Below are 22551 nucleotides of genomic sequence, written 5' to 3'. Positions count from 1 at the left end.
AAAATAGGAGCCCGGTGTGGTAGTGTACGCTTGTAATCCCAGCATTCAGGAGGCTGAGATCGGAGGATTGCGGTTCGCGGACAGCCTCAGCTACTTAGTGAGGCCCTCTGCAACTCAGTGAGACCCTGTTTCAAAATAAAGAACAAAAACTAAGGTAGGGGGTGTAGCTCGGAGGTCAAATGTCCCTGGGTTCTAGCCTCAGACCCGCAATAAATAAACAAATAATAAAATAGGTTTGGAGGTATAGCTCCGAGGTAGAATGCCTCTGGGTTCAATACCCAGTACCACACAAAAAATTAAAATTAAAAAGTTCTTGAAGAGCAGAGGGGTTGGAGGTGAATTTGTGTTTGCAGGGATGGAGGGTCCGACCTCATCTCAGTTTTTCTCTCCCCTCCACAGATTTGAGCAGAGCCCTGGCTCCTCTTTGACCATGTGGCTTCTCCTCACCTTCTTCCTCCTGACATCTGCAGGTGAGGGGCTGAGGTTGGGTCCTGGTCCGTGGAATGCCGTGCCCCTTCCCCGAAACATATTGGGCTCTAGGACCTGCAGGTCCTTACCTTACCCAGAAACTCCCTGATCCCCACCACCACCACCCCAGCTGAGCCACCTGCCAAAGTCCCTAAGTCCTCGCCCAGCCCTAAAAGCCATCAGGACTCTGGAGATGCTGAGCTATCTCCCTGCCTGTGACAAAGAATATCATTCTAGTCAGGCAGGGTGGCACAAGCTTGTAATCCCAGCATTCGGGAGGCTGAGACAGGAGGGTGGTGCAGGTTAAAAGCCAGCTTCGGCTACTTAGTGAGGCCCTTTACAACTCAGTGAGACCCTGTTTCAAAATAAAGAATAAAAATTAGGACTGGGGATGTTGATCGGAGGTAGAATGCCCCGGGTTCCATCCTCAGTACCGCAAAAAAAAAAAAAAAAAAAAAAAAAAAAAGAATACAATTTTACAATTTTACAAACATTTAACATGAGCTCAATTTCCATCAATTTTCTCCCGTTGTTATTATTACTACATGTACCCATAGCAAAGGAATTAGGGCGATGACTCATCAAGCTTCCTCAGGCTGAACAGGGGTGACGTAAGGGGGCCCCGGCTTAGGGTAGAGGTGTATGTAATTGGCATGGGGGAATCAGATGGGTCTGTGTGGTGTGTCTCTTTGACCATCCAAAGGGCTGTGATAGATGTCTTTTTAGGTTCTGTCTGTAACACCATCTGATGTCAGAAAGCTTTAACCCTATGAGACAACACTCACAATACAGGTTAATCATGAAAACCAAAAAAATAGCACTTAAAATGAGAAGTTAAAACCTGTTTTGCTGAATTAAGCTGAAACACACAAAGGTAGGATGTATTTAGTTTATTTTGCACCATGTGAATCCAGAAATTAGTACTGTGGAGACCTGGAATAGGCTTTGAGGTCATTTGAATAAAGATTTTAGATGATTTCCTATATGTTATATCATTAGGGTACTGTTTTTGAATTTTGATATAGATGCCAGTATCTAATAGTGTGGCTTGAGGCTAAATAACAGAAAAATTGGTATTAAAAGACTTTGACTGATTAGTTAAATTTTTAATTCTTGACTGTTGAGCTATATGAGAAAATATTGTTTTTATATCTTTTACCTATATTACCAGTCCTATGGGAGAACTATGATTTGCCTAGCACTGTAATATTAAGGAATTTTCTATTGCCACTGTGTCATTGCTGTAGCTAGAGGCTGTAAGATCTGTTAGCAATTGAACATGTAACAATTGGAAAAAGATAAAAAATGAACTGCCTCATTGTTTAATTAATCCAGAAAAATGAGTATAAGTAGGAAAAGTAAAAAGACACAAATTTGAATGCCTGTATAATCCTGGAACTTAATGGTTTTAACTCCATTGAAGACAAACTTAACCACATAATGTGAAAACTATGGGCCAAACATTAGTTTAAATAAAATGGCCTCCAGAGGTCTAAAGAGAGGTAGACTTACTAGAAACATATTTCCTCTTAACTATTAAAACCATCTTCTCTCAAACATACCACAAACACTCTGCAACTTACCACAAATACTCTGCGACTTGCTTTAACCCTCTTGATTTTTCTATCCTGGTCCTTTCTTTCCCATTTGGGACAATCTTAGGATAAAACTTACAAATAAACAAACATTCCACCAGCGCTTTACAACTTACTTTAACCCTCTCATTTTTCTATCCTGGTCCTTTGTTTCCCATTTGGAACAATCTTAGGATAAACCTTACAATGTGCTTTCTTAATCTCACAAAATTTCCTTTCTCTGTATTTACCAAAATATAAAGAAATACATCTATAGACTCTTTGCATCTGTCTTTTATTGTTACATACAAGCAACCCCCCCAAAAAACATACCATTTAATAATGTTGTTCATATAGCAGCAATTAAAAAACCCATTTAGCCGGGCGTGGTGGCGCACGCTTGTAATCCCCGCGCTTGGGAGGCAGAGACAGGAGGATCACGCAGGTTCGAAGCCAGCCGCGCGCGCTGGCTTAGGAGACCCTGTTTCCAAATAAAAAATGTAAAAATAGGTCTGGGAGTGTAGCCCGGAGGTAGAAGGGCTTCCAGGAATCCCAGTACCACCAAAAAAATTAAAAAATTTAAAAAAATAAAAAATAAAATAAAAAACCCATTTAAAAGACTTGTTACTTTAAACCTTATGAAATTAAGAGCACTTTAAAGCATTGTATTCTGCGTTTCCCCAATTTAATAATTCAAGACATTAGAGAACCTAGGTCTGGGGACCCCAGTTCCCTCCAGACCTGGGGACGCTCAGCCGTTTAGTGGTCCCCCTTTGCACCATGAGCCAGGCCTTGGAGGGCCATTTTGGCCTCGTGGTTGAGAGCATTTACGCCAGAGATGCCCTTGCTCTCCACCCCTAAAGACTTGAGCCTTGGCTTCTGTGCTCAGCCAGACTTCTTTCATGGCTTTTGCCCCTCTGTCTTTCCCTTTGCAAGTCCCTGTTAAACCGAATTGGCAGCCTGCAGTAGTAGTCTTTGTCTTAAGAATGGCCTCCCTTTCTACCAGATAAAAAAATTGACTAAGACTGCCAGCACCTATTGTTTGAATTGGTGATGTAAACTTACACTCAGCCCTTAAGAAAGAACAGCATATGGACAGATCTAATTCTAAACTCTCCCTCCCCACCCTACTGTAGCCAAGGCTGCCACAATTGTTTCAACCCTGCAATCCTTAAAGAAATCTAGGTGGTCTCGAAGGTTAAAGAACAGCTGAAGATAAGCTACTTCCATCTATCTTTCCTCCATTTTACAAAATAGATCCAGGTGCCAAATAGTGTTATAATTTAAACCTTCCTAACCGGGCCACGTGTCTCTGTCCCCCCATGCATACTGTGGCCATACTTGGGTGCAGAAAAAAAAAAATGAGAGCTTTCTTTAGCATTTTGGGATCCAACTTTTCCCAGTTTTGGAGAACACATGCGAGTGGAGATCCGGCTTCCACTTTGGATTGCTGCGATCCCATCTGAGAGTGAGAGGGTAGGTTTAGTGGCCTGTCTGGGCAAGGCCACCCCCCCCTTCCCAGAGCTTCCCAATCTAAAACCAATTACCCTAGCATTTAGGATATTGCTGGAATCTCATCTTAAGACAGAGAGAGGTATTTTGTGCTCAGAAGGTCGTCCTCCTGTCCCTGCACCGTGTGTGTGTGTGTGTGTGTGTGTGTGTGTGTGTGGGTGTGTGTGTGTGTACGCGCGCGCGCGCGTGCATGCACAGGCCTTGAGGGTGGCCTCATTTCCCACCAGTTTGCTGCACACCAAGAGGGTATTAAATGGGAAGGGACTTTGCCACCCTTTCCCCTTGCTCCATATTCCCCTGTCTGATTGAGCTGCGTGGCCCTTCTCTGTCCGGATGAAGTTTCCTGCGTTCTCTAAAGCTAGTAGCCCAACTGGGGGCATCCAGCTGGGATGGCTGTGTGCATGGAGCTGTGAGAGTGGCCTCGCAGTCCACCAGAAGGACAATGCAGGCTTAAACTTTAGCCACCCTCCATTCTGCCCTGCATTGCCCCTCCTACCTGTCCCTCCTCTCAATGAGGTTTTTAACTGAAAATATTGCCTTTTTTAAATAACCTTATTAATTTGCTTCCCTGAAAATATTCGGTAATTTTTGGTGTGTCTAAGAATCCTGAGCTGCCATGCGGTCCTCCTGAGCTTCCTCCCCTGAGGGCTTTCTTATGCAAATGGAGCTGTAACTGCCTGCAGAATGCCAGACAGTGCCTCCTGGGTGCAGCTGTTCACCGAGCAGGCCCGCCTGTTATCTGGTTGAAACTTTTGACTTTTTTCTTGAGCTTTTGGGGAAGCTTACCCATTCAGGCTTCCAGTAGCTGCTGGGGACTATGAACTACCATAGTTCACAGACCAACACTGTGCACGTGGCCACAGTTGCTAATGGCCACACTTCCTAGACACTGCTGCCAAAAGCAAGCTAGCTTATCTCCCTAGATCCTGTTTCTAACCACCAGGAAAAAAAAACTCACTACCATTTTAGAAATCGGTGCTGGCTGGCGTGTCCTGTTTGGGGAGCTTTCTCTGTCCATTTACCCTCCTTTAGCTTATCTCCCTAGAACCTGTTTCCCATTGCTGGGGGAAAAAAAAACTCACTGCTATTTAGAAATGGGTGCTGGCTGGTGTCTCCTGTTTGGGGAGTTTTCTGAAGGTGGGCCATGGACCTTTCTCTTTTTAGATTTAACTTTGTATAGGGCTTTTCAAAGAGTGTCCCATCTGTGATGTGGGCAGAATGGACGGGCACTCATTGGGCCTATCAAGCCTACGCTATTTAATGGGGAATTTTCCCCTCCCCTGGAGATTCTGCTGTAGCTAGTCTGTGGCAGGGGGGTCTCCACGATTCCAGAGAGCCTGTTGGCACCGGCAATCCAGTCACCCACCAGGATCTGGTCCCATTGGGGGGAGGGTTACTGACCTTCAAAATGCAGTGGTTTTCAGGCCACCGGGGAGATGCCCTGGAATTCACTTTCAGAGATGCCGTGGTGCAAAGGCTGCTCTATAGCTGTTTTAAAGCTCTACAGCTGGAGCTAAAGCTCCTGCTGCCCACTGACCCACTGGCCAAAAAGTCCCATGAAAAGTACAGCGCCACGTGCCCCACATTTCCCCACCTTGGGCATCAAAACTGTTACGGTTTGATGGTATGGTTTGGGGGAAACTGTCCCTGGGAACCCTGTTAGGGTCCCGGACACAATTTCCCTCAAACCACAACAAAACCCAAAAACAGAAAGAAAGAAAAAAGCAGAAAAAAGTGTGGGTTCTTGTCCTGAGCTAAGGGTAAATACACATCAGCCCGGACTCTTGCTAAAGATTTAAAGAAGTTTATTAAAAAGATAGAAATACAGAAGATAGTTACAGCCCCATGCCAGAATGGCATTGGGGGGGGGTGTGGTTCAAATGAATGCCCCACCAAAGATACAACACGTGGACCGGACTTTTTATACCCATGACCTCCATCTTGTTTATGTAATTCTGACGTAGGAAGCATCCCTGTAACGTCCTCCCCCAGCAAGGTGTGGCAAGGTGTCTCCTTTCCCGAAGGTCGACCCCTCCTCCCATCCTAGCTAGATTACCAATTATTATGTAAACCTGTCTTTAGAATGAGGATGAGGAAGTCCTAGTTCCCCTCTCCTATAGACCTGCTAATTACCTTTAGCTAGGTTAATTGACATTGGAATAATTGCCTGCTTCTAGGCAGAAACCAAGTCCTTTCACAGATTTGCCCCTCACCCAATTTTTGGAATATATTAATAATCATAGCTTTCTCAAATCTTCCTAGGCCATTCCCAATACTGGTATAATTCTGGCATCACAGGAACCTGAGTTCCAGTCCTGGGGCTGCCCCTTCTTGCTGTGTGACCTTGAGAAAGTTGTTTCATCTCTCTGGGCCTCAGTGTCTTCTGTATATGGCAGTGCACACATGTGATAATCATAGCGTGGTCATGGTAGCATAATGCAGGCAATGCATAAACCAAGAGTGCAGATTCTGGGTCCAGTTCCTAGTCTTTTTTTTTTTTTTTTCTTTTTTTGGTGGTGGTACTGGGGTTCCTGGAAGCCCTTCTACTTCCGGGCTACACTCCCAGACCTATTTTTACATTTTTATTTGGAAACAGGGTCTCCTAAGCCAGCACGAGACTGGCTTCGAACCTGCGTGATCCTCCTGTCTCTGCCTCCTAAGTGCAGGTATTACAAGCGTGTGCCACCACGCCCGGCCATCCAGTTCCTACTCTGCCACTTTCTAGTTCCTTAGTATCTTTGTGACTCGGGTCCCCCAACTCCATGATGGAGACAAGTGGTGGGGAGGATTAAATATCCCTGTCAGGTGTGCAAGCGTTGCTGACAACTTAGAACCTGACAGGCATGAGTTGGGCTTGGTGGCACGCGCCTGCAAACCAGTACCTGGGAGGCTGAGACAGGATTGCCACCCTGGGCAACTTAGACCCTTTTTTTTTCTTTTTTTAATGCCGTACTGGGTATGGAACCCAGGGGCATTCAACCTCTGAGCTACATCCCCTGCCCTATTTTTTTTAATTCTTTTTTTTTTTTTTTTTTTTTTTTTTTTTTTTTTGGTGGTACTGGGGTTCCTGGAAACCCTTCTACTTCCAGGCTACACTCTCAGACCTATTTTTTATATTTTTATTTGGAAACAGGGTCTCTTAAGCCAGCAAGGCTGGCTTCGAACCTGCGTGATCCTCCTGTCTCCACCTCCCAAGCGCCACCACACCCGGCTTTATTCTTTATTTTGAAACAGGGTCCCACTGAGTTGCGGAGGGCCTCACTAAGTAGCTGAGGCTGTCCACGAACCGCGATCCTCCTCGGGTCTCAGCCTCCCGAATGCTGGGATTACAAGCGTGCGCCACCATGACCGGATGAGAGACCCTTTTTTAAAATAAAAAATAAAAATAGCTAGGGGAGATAGACCAGATAGATTCCTCCTGGGTTCAATCCCCAGCACTACAAAAAAAAAAAAAAAAACACAAAAAAAGTGCCAGGCATTGTACTTAGCAGGAAGAGGTGGCTCAGAGGATGGCCACTAGGTCAAGGTCACCCTGGGTGGCTGGAGAGCTCCAGACTGGGCTCAGCCACCACCCTTGGAGAATTAAGTGTAACCCAATGCCTCTGGCCTGGAGGAATTGGGAGGGTAAATGTTGGTTCCCTCCTGCTGTCCCCACATGACTGATGTGACTGACACCCCTGGGGCCCCTCCGACCTCCTGCCGGCTGCCAGCCTCTCCTGGGGCTCTCCTCCCTGCCTCCCACTATCCTCTGCACCCAGCTGGGGCCTCTGCTGTCCTCCAGCTTGGACTGGCTGGGTGCAGCCCGTGCCCAGCTGTTCAGCCAGAGCCCCCCTCACACCTCCAGAGGACAACTCCACCTGTTGTCAAGCCCCTCTTCTGCCACGTCCATATTCCCTGGGCTCACCCGGGCCTTTTGGCCCAGCTCCTGACCTTGCTAGGCAGAGTGTGGACATTTGGTCCACCTGTGCAAATTCAGCCTCCATGCGGTGTCTGCGTGCCTGGCGGCCTTGGGGGTCCACATCCACATCGCCCAGTCGGTGGGTTGTGATCCTGGGAGCTGGAAATATCCCTGATTATGCCCTTCTCCACAATGCCAGTATAAGTGTGTGTGTGTGTGTGTGTGTGTGTGTGTGTGTGTGTGTGCGCGCGCGCGCACGCCCCTGTGCATGAACCAGGTCCCCATGTGTGAAACCTGATGAGTGCGACCTTGAACACACTGGAATTTGCTTAGGGGCTGATCTAGAGATGGATAAATATGCCCTGTCCCAGCCGCCTGGCTCTAGTCTTTGACCTTGAGTGCCCAGCCCTGTGAATGGGTGTTGTCCTGGAGTCTCATCTGGCAGGTCCACACTTGAGTGTTGGTCCTCTAGGTTGGTGTCTGCAGCTTTGTCTACAAAATGGCTCACGGATAAATCACAGTTCTGACCTTGACCATCCCACCCAGGTCTGTGCAGATATCTGCCTTATTTGGTGGTGCATCTACTACCTACAACTGAACACCCACAGGCACGTCCTCACTTAAAAAAAAAAATCCAAAGGCCGGGCGTGGTGGCGCACGCTTGTAATCCCAGCACTTGGGAGGCTGAGACGGGAGGATCGCACAGGTTCAAAGCCAGCCTCAGCTACCTAGTGAGGCTCTCAGCAACTTAGTGAGACCCTGTTTCCAAATAAAGTATAAAATAGGCCTGGGAGTGTAGTCTGGAGACAGAAACGCCCCTGTGTTCCACCCTCAGTACCACCAAAAAAAAAAAAACTAATTTTGTTAAAATAATAATAATACTGGGTATGGTGGCACATCTCTGTAATCCCAGTACTTGAGAGCCTGAGACAGGAGTATTGCAGGTTTGAGGACAGCCTCAGAAATTTAGCAAGACTCTTGCTATTTATTTATTTATTCATTCATTCATTCATTCATTCATTCATTCATTCATTCATTCATTTTGCAGTACTGGGAATTGAATCCCGGGACTTTCTACCTCCAAGTACACCCCCAGCCCTATTTCTTATTCTTTATTTTGAAACAAGGTCTCACCCAAGTTGCAGAGGGCCTCTCTAAGTAGCTGAGGCTGGATACAAACCTGCTAACCTGCGATCCTCCTGCTTCAGCCTCTCAAGTACTGAGATCACAGGCGTGTGCCACTGCACCCGGCTTAAAATTCTTGTGATTGATTGATTGCAGTACTGAGGATGGAACCCAGGGGCATTCTACCTCTGAGCTACACCCCCAGGCCTATTTTTTATTCTTTATTTTGAAACAGGGTCTCACTGAGTTGCGGAGGGCCTCACTAGGTAGCTGAGGCTGTGAACCGTGATCCTCCCATCTCAGCCTCCCAAGTACTGGAATTACAAGCATATTCCACCTATCCCAGCTTTATTTATTTTTATTTATTTATTTATTTATTTATTTATTTATTTATAGTGGTACTGGGAGTGTAACCCAGGGGCTTTTCTACCTCCAGGCTACACTCCCAGACCTATTTTATATTTTATTTGGAAACAGGGTCTCACTAAGTTGCTGAGAGCCTCACTCAGTAGCTGAGGCTGGCTTTGAACCTATGCTATCCTCCTGTCTCAGTCTCTCAAATGCTGGGATTACAAGCGTGTGCCACCATGCCCGGCAAGACTCTTTTTTTTTTTTTTTTTTTTTTTTGGTGGTACTGGGGTTCCTGGAAGCCCCTACCTCCGGGCTATACTCCCAGACCTATTTTTACATTTTTATTTGGAAACAGTGTCTCCTAAGCCAGCGCACGCGGCTGGCTTCGAACCTGCGCGATCCTCCTGTCTCTGCCTCCCAAGCACGGGGATTACAAGCGTGCACCACCATGCCCGGCAAGACTCTTATTTTAAAATAAAAAATAAAATAAGGCTGGAATTGTAGCTTAGAGGTAGGTTGCCCTCAAGGTTCCATGTCTAGTACCAAAAACAACTAACAACTAATATTAACCAAGCAGTTGCAATGTGTTGGGCATGATTAAACACACACACACACACACACACACACACACACACACACTCCTACTTCATCTTTGCAACCATCCCTATTTCACAGATGAGGAAACAGAGGCCCAGAGAAATCAACTAATTTGCTCAAAGTTTCACAGCTAGTATATCTGAAGCCATGGTTAAGTGCCCTACTTTCTTTGTCCATACCCAGTTTGCACATATGCACATCTGAGATACAGTGTGCCACGACCCACCCTGGACACTAAACTTAGGTCTTACCTACATCCAAGGCTGCGTGTGAGTTAGTGCGCACACATGTCTTAACCACCATATTCGTATATACATAGGGACATCTCTGCTGTGATTCCTTGTGATTTTTGTTGGTGTGTGTGTGTGTGTGTGTGTGTGTGTGTGTGTGTGTGTGTACATGTGTATTACGAGGGATTGCAGCCAGGAGCATTCTACCTCTGAGTTACACTCCAGCCCTTTTCAGTTTTTGTTTTGGAACAGGGTCTCACTAGGTTACTGAGAGTCTTATTAAAATTCCAGGTTGGCCTGGAACCTGCAATCCTCTTGTCTCAGCCTCCCAAGCTGGGAGATGGGATTCCAGGAGTGTGCCCTAAACAAGCCTGGCTTCTGCTGTGGTTCTTGAAGCTTTAACCTATGTGCCTGGGAGTGATTTTTAGCTTAATATGCCGTCCCCGTCTGTGCCTATTTGCAAGCCTGGCAATGCATGCGTGTGTGTCCATGACCTTGTGTGGCCACATCGGTGTCTTACATTCTACCTTAAACTTGGCTTAGATATACGGACTCCGGAGCCAAGACTGTGTCATATGTATTCACATTCACTTGATATCTGTGACAATTTGGTGACCTTGGATGACGGGTGCTGTCACAGGTGGTCCGGAGTTGCCAGTGTAGAGGAGGAAACTCAACCTAGGATTGGCAGGGTCCTTGTCTTCCAGGGCAGAAAAGAATTTCAGCACGAACCAGTCAGAGACATAGACAGAGGTTTATTTGAGAAAGTGGGAGCCAAGCCAGGTGGCACACACTTGTAATCCCAGTGCTTGGGAGACTGAGACAGGAGGATGGCAGGTTCAAGGCCAGCCTCAGAAATTTAGTGAAGTCCTCTGCAACTTAGTGAGACCCTGTTTCAAAACAAAAGAATAAAATAGGGCCAGGGATGTAGCTCAGAGGTAGAATGTCCCTGAGTTCCATCCCCAGCACCACAAAAAAAGGAGAAAGAGAAAAAGAAGGGAGCAAGGAAGGAAAGAAAGAAGGAAGGGATGGTAGAGTAGGGTTGGTGGCTCACGCTTATAATTCCGGCGTTTGGGAGGCTGAGACAGGAGGATCTGGGTTTGTAACCAGCCTCAGCTACTTAGTGAAGGGAGGCCCTCCAAAACTTAGCGAGACCCTGTTCCCAAATAAAGAATAAAAAATAAGGCTGGGGATGTGACTTGAAGGTAGAATGCCCCTGAGTTCCATCCCCAGTACCGCAAAAATAAATAAATAAATAAATAAATAAATAAATAAATAAATAATAGGGCTGGGGGTGTCACTCGGAGGTAGAATGTCCCTGTGTTCCATCCCCAGTACCACAAAAATAAATAAATTAATTAATTAATTAAATAAAAAGAATCTTCAGGCTTATGTCATATGGTTGATGGACGGCACCCGGGCTTGACCAAGTGCTATCAACCTTTGAACAATATTCCATCTAGAGCTGGGCATGGTGGTGAATGGCCTATAATTCCAGTACATGGGAGGTTGAGACCAGAGGATCACAGGTGGAAAGACAGCCTTTGCAAGAAGGGAAACTCTCGTCAACTAAGCAAGACCCTATTTCAAAAGAAAAATTAGAGATGGGAGTGGTGGTGCACGCTTGTACTTGGCAAGCTGAGACAGGAGGAATGCAGGTTCGAAGCCAGCCTCAGCAACTTAGTGAGACTGTCAGTAACTTAGTAAGACCCTGTTTCCAAATAAGAAAGTGTTGGGGGCATAGCTCGGAAATAGAATGCCCCTGAGTTCAATCCCTAGTAACACACACACACACACACACACACACACACACACACACACGGACAAAAAATAAAAATTAGCTGGGCATGGTGGCACACGCTTGTAATCTCAGCATTTGGGAGGCTGAGACTAGAGGATCGCAGTTCGTGGACGCCCTCAGCTATTATTTAGTGAGGCCCTTTGCAACTCAGTGAGACCCTGTTTCAAAATAAAGAATAAAAATCAGGCTGGGGTGTAGCCCGGAGGTAGAATGAATGCCCCTGAGTTCCATCCCCAGTATCGAAAAATTTAATGAAATAAAAATTTTAAAGTATGGCTGAAGGTGTAGCTTAGAGGTAGAATGTCCCTGGGGTTAACCCCCAGTTCCACAAAACAGAACGAAACAAAACAAAACAAAAAAAACTTTCCTCTAGACATTCCTTATCAGTCTAAAATATGTTCTGTAGGCCAACAGGATATGTATGTACATTCAACCATACATATAGTGCTCCAGGATTTACTGGATCATTTGTTTGCCAGACATTTCAGGAATTTACATAGAAGGAAAAGAGACCTTTAGGTTAAAGGTGAGGACTATCCTGTGCGTTTTAGATTTAAAGATACAGTCCCCCTTTCCTTCCTGTTTGTCTCCTTTCTACTGCACGTGTGTGTGTGTGTGTGTGTGTGTGTGTGTGTGTGTCTGTGGATTGAACCCAGAGACATTCTACCTCTGTACTACAACCCCAGCCCTTTTTTTATTTTTATTTTTTTGGTGGTACTGGGGGTGGAACCCAGGGGCTTTCTACCTCCGGGCTATACTCCCAGACCTATTTTATATTTTATTTGGAAACAGGGTCTCACTAAGTTGCTGAGAGCCTCACTAAGTAGCTGAGGCTGGCTTCGAACCCATGCAATCCTCCTGTCTCAGCCTCCCAACCCAGCCCTTTTTTTTTTTTTTTTTTTTGGTGGCACTGGGGGTGGAACCCAGAGGCTTTCTACCTCCGGGCTATACTCCCAGACCTATTTTTTATATTTTATTAGAAACGGTCTCAGCCGGGCGTGGTGGCGCATGCTTGTAATCCCCGCGCTTGGGAGGCGGAGACAGGAGGATCGCGCAGGTTCGAAGCCAGCCGCGCTGGCTTAAGAGACCCTGTTTCCAAAAAATAAAAAAGTATAAAATAGCCAGGCGTGGTGGCGCACGCTTGTAATCCCCGCGCTTGGGAGGCAGAGACAGGAGGATTGCGCAGGTTCGAAGCCAGCCACGCGCGCTGGCTTAGGAGACCCTGTTTCAAATAAAAATGTAAAAATAGGTCTGGGAGTGTAGCCCGAAGGTAGAAGGGCTTCCAGGAACCCCAGTACCACCAGAAAAAAAAAGAAAGAAAGAAACAGGGTCTCACTAAGTTGCTAAGAGCCTCACTAAGTAGCTGAGGCTGGCTTCGAACCCGTGCGATCCTCCTGCCTCAGCCTCCCAAGCGCGGGGATTACAAGCGTGCGCCACCACGCCCGGCCAACCCAGCCCTTTTTTGAATTCATTTTGAGACAGGATCCCAGTGAGTTGCTGAGAGTCTTGCTACTTTACTGAGGCTGCCCTCCTGCCTCGGCCTCCCAAGTCCTAGGATTAGAGGTCTGCGCCACTGCACCTAGCGTAGTGTTATCCTAACCTGCCTCAGTTCCAAGTGACAGTCTGTTTGGACCTGTAGCCAGTGTCTCTGCCTCAGCCTCTAAAGTCTTCCCGCCCTCTGGCCTTTCGCCTTTCCCCTTCCTCTCTCTCCTCCAGCAAATGGACTTGTACAGCAGGCAGCAGCTGTAAAAGTCAGAGAGGACAGTGCTTCAAAATAAATAATGGCAGGGACTTCTAGTTTTGTTTTCTTGTTTTGGGGTGTGTGTGTGTGTGTGTGTGTGTGTGTGTGTGTGTGTGTGATACTGGTGGTTGAACCCATGAGAACTCTACCTCCAATGCTACACCACCACCACCACTACTACTACTATTATTATTATTATTATTATTTTGGTACTGGAGATTGAACTCAAGGGCATTCTGTCCCTGAGCTATACCCCCTCCCAGACTTCTTAAACTAAGGAAGAGCGGGGCATGGTGGCACATGCCTGTAATCCCAGGATTTGGGAGGCTGAGACAGGAGAATCAGAGATTAAACGCCAGCCTCTGTAATCTAGCAAGGTCTTCAGCAGTTTAGTGAGACCCTGTTTCTTTTTTTTTTTTTTTTTTCCTTTGTGGTACTGGGGGTGGAACCCAGAGGCTTTCTACCTCCGGGCTATACTCCCAGACCTTTTTTATATTTTATTTGGAAACAGGGTCTCACTAAGTTGCTGAGAGCCTCACTAAGTAGCTGAGGCTGGCTTCGAACCCGTGCGATCCTCCTGTCTCAGCCTCCCAAGCGCGGGGATTACAAGCGTGCGCCACCAGCCCGGCCTGTGAGACCCTGTTTCAAAATAAAATCTAGCTGGGAGTGTAGCTCAGAGGCAGAATGCACCTGGGTTCAATCTCCGGTACCATAAAAAAAAAAAAAAGAGTTAAACTGGGGAGTGGGGGAGGGCACAGGTGAGAACAAACAGGACCAGGTGAGGGGGAGGCTGAAAAGGCTCCTGTCTGCTGAGACCCTTTGCCCCCTCCCCAGCCCAGGACGGTGACAAGCCGCTGGAAGACGAGGAGTGCGTGCCGCACTCCCAGCCCTGGCAAGTGGCCCTCTTCGAGGGCGGGCGCTTCAACTGCGGGGCCTCCCTCATCTCCCCACTCTGGGTGCTGTCTGCTGCCCACTGCCAAACTCGGTATGGAACAGGGTCTGGGGTCCCGGGGGGCGTGGCTGGGCAAGGGTCTCAGGCCTGCGGGAGGCAGACACTGATGCCTGAGCTATTGGCTTTGAAAGGGGAAAAGGTTCCCATTCCTGGAGAAAGAAGCTGGAGGTCCAGATCCTGGGTGAGGAGGGAGGTGGGTTCTGGAGTATAGGTCTCTGAAGGAGGAGAGAGAGGCCTGGCAAGGTCCCATCTTTTGAGCCCCTGGCGGGAGAAGGGTCTGGGCTTTTGAGAATTCTAGATTCTGCATTGGAAAAAGCTGAACCAGAAAGGTTGAGTCCCAGGTATGCACAAGACTTCAGACTCCCGAGTCCCCGGAGGGCAGGAGCTGCGGACGCTGGCCCCATGGTCTTGGGAAAGGAGAACGGCATCCCAAGATTCCCCCAGGGTCAGGGGGCGCCCGCCCCAGGTCGCCCATCCTTAATCCTGGCGTCGACTCGCATGCACAGCTTCATGAGAGTGCGCCTGGGCGAGCACAACCTGCGCAAGCATGACGGCCCCGAGCAGCTGCGGACCGTGTCCCTCGTCGTCCCGCATCCCGGCTACGAAGCGCGCAGCCACCGCCACGACATCATGCTGCTGCGCCTGGCCCAGGCCGCGCGGCTCACGCCCCAGGTGCGCCCGGTGGCCCTGCCCTGGCGCTGCCCCCAGCCGGGCGAGGCCTGCGTGGTGTCAGGCTGGGGCCTGGTGTCAGACAACGAGCCCGAGGCCACAGGCAGCCCCCAGCCTCAAGGTGCGTGCAACATGGGCCTGGCGGTCAGACCTGGAGGAGCCCTAGCCTCAAGGGCTCTGGGTGGAGCGGCCAAGAACCAAAATGCCTGGGTCCGCTCCAAGTCCACTGTCCCTTGCAGTGAAGCTCCCAGATACACTGCACTGTGCCAACATCAGCATTATCCCCGACCCATCTTGCAACAAGGACTACCCAGGACGCCTGATGAACACCATGGTGTGCGCAGGAGTAGAAGGCGGGGGAACGGATTCCTGTGAGGTCAGAGCGGGAGGGGCCGTTGGGAGGATAGAGGAATGGGCACGGGTCTGGGAGTTGGGATAGGCTTGGAGCTGATTTGGGGCCAGAGACGATGCTGGGGTTAGGTTTGGAAATGGAATAGAAAGAGCAGTTAGAATAGTGGTTAAAGAGGCCAAGACAGGAGGATCTCAGGTTCAAAGCCAGCCTGGGCAACTTAGTAAGGGTCTCAACAATCCATCCAGACCCTAAACCCTGTTTCCTCATAAGAAATAAAATTGGAGCCGGGCATGGTGGCGCACGCTTGTAATCCCAGCATTTAGGAGGCTGAGACCACGGGATCGCAGTTTGTGGACAGCCTCAGCTACTTAGTGAGGCCCTCCGGAACTTAATGAGACCCTGTTTCAAAATAAAGAATAAAAAACAGGGCAGGGGGTATAGCTCGGAGGTCAAATGCCCCTGGGTTCCATCCCCAGGCCCGAGGAGAAAACATAATAAAATAAAATAGGGCTGGGGTATGAGTCAGGAGGGTCGCACAGGTTCGAAGCCAGCCTCAGCTACTTAGGCTCTCGGCTACTTAGTGAGACCCTGTTTCCAAATAAAAATATAAAATAGGTCTGGGAGTATAGCCTGGAGGTAAAAAGCCTCTGGGTTCTACCCTCAGTACCACCAAAAAAAAAAAAAAAAATGGGCTGGGGTATAGCTTGGAAGTAGATTGCCCATGAGTTCAATCCCCATAGATTCAATCCCCAGTAACACACACACACACACACACACACACACCTAGCCACGTGGTTGGTGTTAGGAGAGAGATGGGGATAGGTTTGGGTTGAGTTTGGGGTGAATGATAGGCAGTTAGCCTGGGAGACAGTAGACTGGGGTTGAGATTGGAAATGAGTCTGGTTCAATTTTGGAAGGGAAATACATTGAAGTAAAAGTGGGATGGGTGAGTCTGGGATCCAGAAGACATAAAGATTGGGATTGGGTTGAGTGTGAAAATGGGCGTGGGGTTAGTTGGCTTTGAATGGGAAAGATGGAGGGTTTGGTTCTTGTTGGGTTTCGCTGAGCTGTGTTGTTTGGGATGGCATCAGGGTATGGCTGGACTTGGGTTGGACGAGTTCTGTTGAACTGGGTTGGGTTAAGTTGGGTTAAGCTGGGCCGGGGATGCCTGGGGTAGGGTTAGATTGGATGATGACTGAGATTGTGAGTGGTGATTAGGATGGGGATGGGGCACTGGGTCCAGGCAGTCTCCACTCATCCTGAGATATCCCCTTCTTCTCCCCACAGGGTGACTCCGGGGGACCGCTGGTCTGTAGTGGTGTGCTGCAGGGAATTGTGTCCTGGGGCGACGTTCCCTGTGACACCACCACCAAGCCCGGTGTCTATACCAAAGTCTGCCGCTACCTGGACTGGATCAGGGAAACCGTGAGGAGGAACTAATTGGCTTCCCATCTGTATCCCTGACTGAGCAGAAGGCCCTTGGCGGCCAGCCCCACCCTGGGCTGGGCCAGAGTTAGGCCACACACGCATGCGCGTACACACACACACACACACACACACACACACACACACACACACCTTTAGGAATCCCAGATGTTAGCCAAGGGCTTTTCCTGCCTGAAGCCAAAGCTGGTGTTCAAGGTCACCTGTTTAACACCAGGATAAGAGAGAGGTGGAGCTGAGTCTCCTGCAGGAGGTTCTGTGACTTTCTTCTGGAGATGAAGGGAGATGGGAGCCTGAGGCTGGGCAGGAAACGGAGAGCCACAGAGCCTATCTGCTTTTATCCATTGCCCTGATCCCTAGAAAACAGAAATAGCCTCAAGCAGGATTCTAGTTCATTCAGCACATGTGACTGGATGTGGGATCTTGAATAAGGGGCCCAACCTCACCCATTCTTGGTTTCCCACATGTAAAGGGGGGTTACCATATGTATACTGCTTGCTTCCTAGGGTCCTTGTGAAGATTATATGAGGTATTTCATATGAACTGGTAATTCACACACATAAACACACAAAAAAATTCAAGATTTAGTTCTAGGCTTCCTGATAGCTATGACCAAAAAAGGCAAATACCCTCCTTTTCCTTAACCAATTTCTTCACCAGATTCCCAACACACCGCAGAGGCCAGGACCCTGTGAGCTGCTTTGATTTTAGCCAAGAGATAAAGTGTTGGGAGATTATGGGTTTACCGTTGAGGCTTCGGCAACCCAGTTCCTGGTTCTCTTCAGAGATCCCCAAATTTCAAGATCCCTGAATGTGGAAGCACATGAACCCGATTCTCAAGATCTCAATAATACATTGGTGGTGGTGGTGGCGGGGGTGGGGGGTGATCATTGTAATTCGTGGTCAAAATCTTGACCTGGGGTGCAATTGGTCCAGATCTCTGTGACTTAGGAGGACATAACCTTGAGCACCCATATCTGGGAAACAAAGTAGAAAGGTCTTTGTGGCCTCCACACAGCTTGGAGAGATGTTGGGGTTAGACAACTTACTCTGGAAGACCTTTGGAATTGCATATTTCTGGACTTTGAGAGTGCTAGGTTTATGGTGATGTGTACCCTTATGAACGGAACAATAAATTTGGGGACCTAGACCAAGGTCTGGGAGTGCAAGAATCCAGACACTCTGAAAGCCACTGCTTCTGTTTCAGGGATAGGCGGCCCTGAGAAGCTGCCTTCTGGCTCTAATGCTGCAGGGGATTAGCGCCCTTGCAGCTGGTATTGGAGGGTACACTGGGCCTCGGTGTACAGGGCTTTAGAGCTTAGGTATGTGGGGCTTTGTAATTGTGGCCAGTTGATCTACCACCCTCCTGTCTCTACCCTCTTCATTCCCCCACCTTGCCTTACTGGCTCTATGCCCCTGAGCAAGGTCCCAAGAGCTCCAGGCCCTGCCCCAGCTGGCCTCAGCCCCGGGAATGCATCCAGTGTGATCCAGGGAACAACAGGTGCAGGCTCTCCCTCCCCTTGCACCACTCTGGGGGTGGGAGGGGGCAGTCTAGCTCTGTCCCCATGGGCAGGGCCTGGATATCATCTGAGTGCCAGCAGGGCAAGGGCAAGGGCGGGGCTCCAGGGGGCATGAGGGCTTTTAAAATCTCCCGAGGAAGCTGTCTGGCTCCTAGCTCACCGCCTGCCTGCCCCTGGACACCTGTCACCATGTGGTTCCTGTTTCTGTGCCTCGCTCTGTCCCTGGGGGGGACTGGTGAGACAGTGGGGGGATGCGGGGAGGGGAGGGGGCCCTGATTCTCATGTTGCTTCAACCCCCATAAATCCTTTCTCTCCTGCCCAGCACCTCTGCCTCATACCTGCAGCCTACAGTTCACCCTGGACCAGGGCCTCAGGTTCTTCTCCCCCAAGCCTCCGCACTGCCAGACCCCTCACAGGCCCCCTTCCCATGCTGGGTCCCTTCCCCTTCCCCTTCCACTTTCTCCAAATTTTATCCTGTTCTGTAACACAGGGGAAGATGCTGGGCCATCTCTGCGTCTCTCTTTGGGGTTCTCCAGCTCTTCCAAGGAACCGTTCCCCTAGCCCTAATCAGACCCTGGGACCCTGATCAACCCCTCCAACCTCTCTGTCTCTGTGGCTCAATGGCCTGACTCCTCAGCCTCCAAGTCCCATCACACCCAGCGCCCTTCCCATCCAGCTGTCAGCTCTCCAGCTGTGTCCTTCAGAGCCTGAGAGCCGGTCCCCATCCTCCCAGGCCCCTAGAATTCCACCAGAAAGCCCAGCTTCCCAAACAAACTGGCACATGATTCTAGGTGGGCCCCCCATCCCAGTGTGAGGGACATGCAGATGTGCCTTCTCTCTGCCCCAGAACCCCAAGCACCCCAGCCATCACCCTCTGGGAGACTGCCTGAACTCTCCAGCCACGGATTCCTTACCTTATAGGATTTCCATCCGTCCCCAGGCACCAGCCCTTACCCACCTGAACCCCCTGTGCAGTTTTGGTTTTTCTTGGACTCTGCTCCCTCCATCCCCCCAATACCTCCTCAGCCAGGCCATCCCACCCTGACCTCCCCAAAGGAGGACAATGTGTGATTCTGAAACCCTATATCAGGTGAGTCCTCCACTCCACTCCATGGCAGCTGGCCTGTCTTAATCCTCTCCTTCCAAGCCAGCCGCCCGCCCGATGCCTCCAAGAGCCCTCCTCCCGTGCCCTCAGATGGTGAACTGCCTCCCCCTGAGAGGCAGTCTGTCCCTCTCCTCATCCCAGAATGGCCGTCACCCATCTCCCCTCGGGAGCCCTGTGCTGTGTGGTCCTCCCTCAGATGCCAACACAAGGCAAACCCAAACCTCATTTCTGCCCACTCCCGGCACGAGCCCTCCCCTTTCCTTTACCCTTCGGATTAGAAACCCTGAACTGTAGCTCTCCCTGCCCCACCCAGGACTCTAAATCACCCCCCAGATTTCTCTGCCCAGATGTGCTTGTTCTCTCAGACCCAGTTCCTAAAGCCTCATCCTTTCCTGAACTAAAAACACCCGACCCAGGCCCTAACAATTCCCCTAGCCTGGGAGCCTCTGAAGGACCCACACTCCTGCCCTTCCCACCTCTGATTTACTCCTGGCCTCTGGAATCCTTCCTGGCTCCGAACACTCTGCTTCCCATCCCTCAGCCTGCCATCCCAAATGACCAGCCCTCCAGACCCCAGGCCTGCTCGCTGTCTTGGTGTCTTCCTCTTGGAGCATAAATCTCCAACCCAGGTCTAGGGACGACTCCTGAATTCAGGTCCCTGCCCCACACCACTCGGTCTTGTCGCTAGACCTCCAGCGCTGGCCCTCTGCCCCCTGCAGACCCTCACTCAGCACAGCTCCCTTTCTGTGCCCAGCTCCCCAGCCCTCCTGACAACCCACCCCACTAACCCTCTCTGCAGGTGCAGCGCCCCCCATCGAGTCTCGGATCATAGGAGGCTGGGAGTGTAAGAAGAACTCCCAACCCTGGCAGGCGGCTATATACCATTACAGCAAATTCCAGTGTGGGGGGGTCCTGGTGCACCCCCAGTGGGTGCTCACGGCTGCCCACTGCATCAGCAAGTGAGTGGGGGCCTGGGAAGAGGGCAGCACACTCCCAGGGACGGGGTAGCCAGTGCCATTCCCCAGATGGCATCAGGGAGGCTGGGGACAGAGGGAAGGGATGGTCGCAGCACGGAGGGTCTCTGTCTCTGTGTGCCTCGAGGTGTCTGTCTCCCTTCCTCTGGCGTCTCTGTGTCTTTCCCTCCGAGTCTCTGCTCTCCTCTTTCTCTGGGTCTCCATCTCACTCTCCACCCCTACCCCCACTGATTCCCCATCCCAGGAGAGCCCAGAGAACCGGAAGAGATGTGCCCAGGCCAGGCGTGGAGGAGGGCCCTCCCTGCAGCACCCTCCGTCCCTGGGGAGGGCCGGGAAGGGCCCCAGGAGCTGGAGGCTGGAGGGCTGAGGGAGGGGGCAGGGCAGAGGCAGGCAGGCGGGCACTGACCTTGGGCTGTGTGCCAGGCCTGCAGGCTAGGAGCCCTCGCCAGTCCCAGCCGCTGCCGCAGCTGAGCAGCTCCCAGGCCCCCTCCCCTGCCCTCCACCCCTTTCTTCCGATGCCCTGCATCCAGGCCTGGCCTCTTTTCTCACTCCTGCCTCCTCCTGCACTCTTCCTTCCCTTCCTCCTCTCCTCCTCTGCCTGCTCTGTCCGGCTCCTCCCGCCCCTCACTTTTCCACTCTGTTTCTGCAGTTTCTCCACCCTCACCCGCCTCAATTCCCCCTTCTGTGTCCTCTCTCCTCCTCCCTCACTGTCCGCACTCTCTGCTTCTTTGCCTTTTGAGACCCTGCCCCTCCTCGCCCTCACTCCCTCACCCTTTCCCCCCAGCAATTACCAGCTGTGGCTGGGCCGCCAAAACCTGTTTGATGACGAGGACACAGCCCAGTATGTCCAAGTCAGCGACAGCTTCCCACACCCAGACTTCAACATGAGCCTCCTGAAGAACCACACCCGCCTCCCGGATGAGGACTACAGCCACGACCTGATGCTGCTCCGCCTGTCCCAGCCCGTGGAGATCACAGACGCTGTGCAGGTCCTGGACCTGGCCACCGAGGCGCCGGAGCTGGGCAGCACCTGCTTGGCCTCCGGCTGGGGCAGCACGGAACCAGAGAAGTGTATGTCTGGGCCAGGCCTGGGTCCGGGGGCGAGGGAGGGACCGGCCGGGGTCTGGCCATAGCCCTTTCTCTCCCTGGCCTACAGTTGAGTATCCAGATGATCTCCAGTGTGTGGACCTTACAATCCTGCCCAATGAAGACTGTGACAAAGCCCACTCCGAGAAGGTGACAGACACCATGCTGTGCGCCGGGCACCTGGAAGGTGGCAAAGACACCTGTGTGGTGAGCCAGCACCCCTCGCCCAGCAGGCGGGACGCTGAAGGACTGGAGTAGGGGACTCGGGCTCCAAACTACTGGGGTCTGCTCTGCCGCTGCCCAGCCATAGCCCCCTCCTTCCCTGCTCTCACGCCTCATCCAGGCTCCTTCTGCAGGGCATGGTTCACCTGCTCCTCCCTCTAGCACACATGTACGCTTCCTAGAGAGGGGCTATGCGATGAGCCCCAAGAGGCGAGAGTCCCGGGTCTGGTCCTGTTCCTTCCCTGCTCGCCCTTCTGCAGGTCTCTCCTGCTGGACTCACCTCCCTGTGCAGGAGGTAGACGGCTGTCCCTTCCCCATCGGCCAGGACTCTGGCCCTCTGCTCAGCTGCTCTGGGAGTGGGCTGGGAGCCTGGCCTGCAGGCAGAAGCTGGGCTCGCAGACCTTGCTCACTCCCTCTCCCTCTCATGTCCCCAGGGCGACTCAGGGGGCCCGCTGGTCTGCAGTGGTAAGCTCCAAGGCCTCACGTCATGGGGCCATGTCCCGTGTGGCAGCCCCAACTCGCCCGCCATCTACACCAAGGTTCTGCCGTACACCGAATGGATAAAGAACACCATAGAGGACCACCCCTGACGGCCCCACACGCTCCCCTGCTCACAATAAAACCGAATATGCATCAAACGAGCATCAAGTTAGTTCTGACCTTATCTGGCCTTCCAGAGGCCAGGTACGCACTCACTTGGGACCCAACCAACTGAAGTTAGAACTCAAGGGATGTAGAGGGGCAAGCAGGAAAAGGCACAGACCCCAGAGGGCAGATCACAGACACCAGACCAGTTCACTCACGACTCGGGGGAGGTGGGACAGCACTCAAGCTTTATTGTGGTGAGGAAGTCAGGAAGGGGTCCCAGGGATGTCACTGCAAGCCACGCCCCCTGCCGCAGGGCCTGTTCCGCAGAAGGGCCACACTGTGT

General features: G+C 50.7%; 2 protein-coding genes across 2 annotated transcripts; both read left to right on the top strand.

Moving 5' to 3' along the window:
- Window positions 1-430: 430 nt before the first annotated feature.
- On the top strand, window positions 431-16710 carry KLK15 (kallikrein related peptidase 15; the record flags this gene model as incomplete). The annotated part of the gene is made up of 5 exons (XM_080702557.1): window positions 431-470; window positions 14132-14282; window positions 14756-15039; window positions 15158-15294; window positions 16558-16710. 5 exons carry the CDS (start codon window positions 431-433, stop codon window positions 16708-16710), a joined length of 765 nt encoding a protein of 254 aa, XP_080558683.1.
- Window positions 16711-18422: 1712 nt separating this feature from the next.
- On the top strand, window positions 18423-22210 carry KLK1 (kallikrein 1; the record flags this gene model as incomplete). The annotated part of the gene is made up of 5 exons (XM_080703692.1): window positions 18423-18468; window positions 20138-20297; window positions 21097-21383; window positions 21469-21605; window positions 22055-22210. The coding sequence occupies 5 exons, from the start codon at window positions 18423-18425 to the stop codon at window positions 22208-22210; spliced, it is 786 nt and encodes a 261-aa protein (XP_080559818.1).
- Window positions 22211-22551: the final 341 nt, after the last annotated feature.

Source organism: Muscardinus avellanarius (assembly GCF_963383645.1).
Source record: "Muscardinus avellanarius genome assembly, chromosome: 10".
NCBI classification, from domain to species: domain Eukaryota; kingdom Metazoa; phylum Chordata; class Mammalia; order Rodentia; family Gliridae; genus Muscardinus; species Muscardinus avellanarius.
The sequence above is the reverse complement of the archived record's forward strand: the minus strand, read 5'-3'. Positions and strand labels throughout refer to the sequence as shown.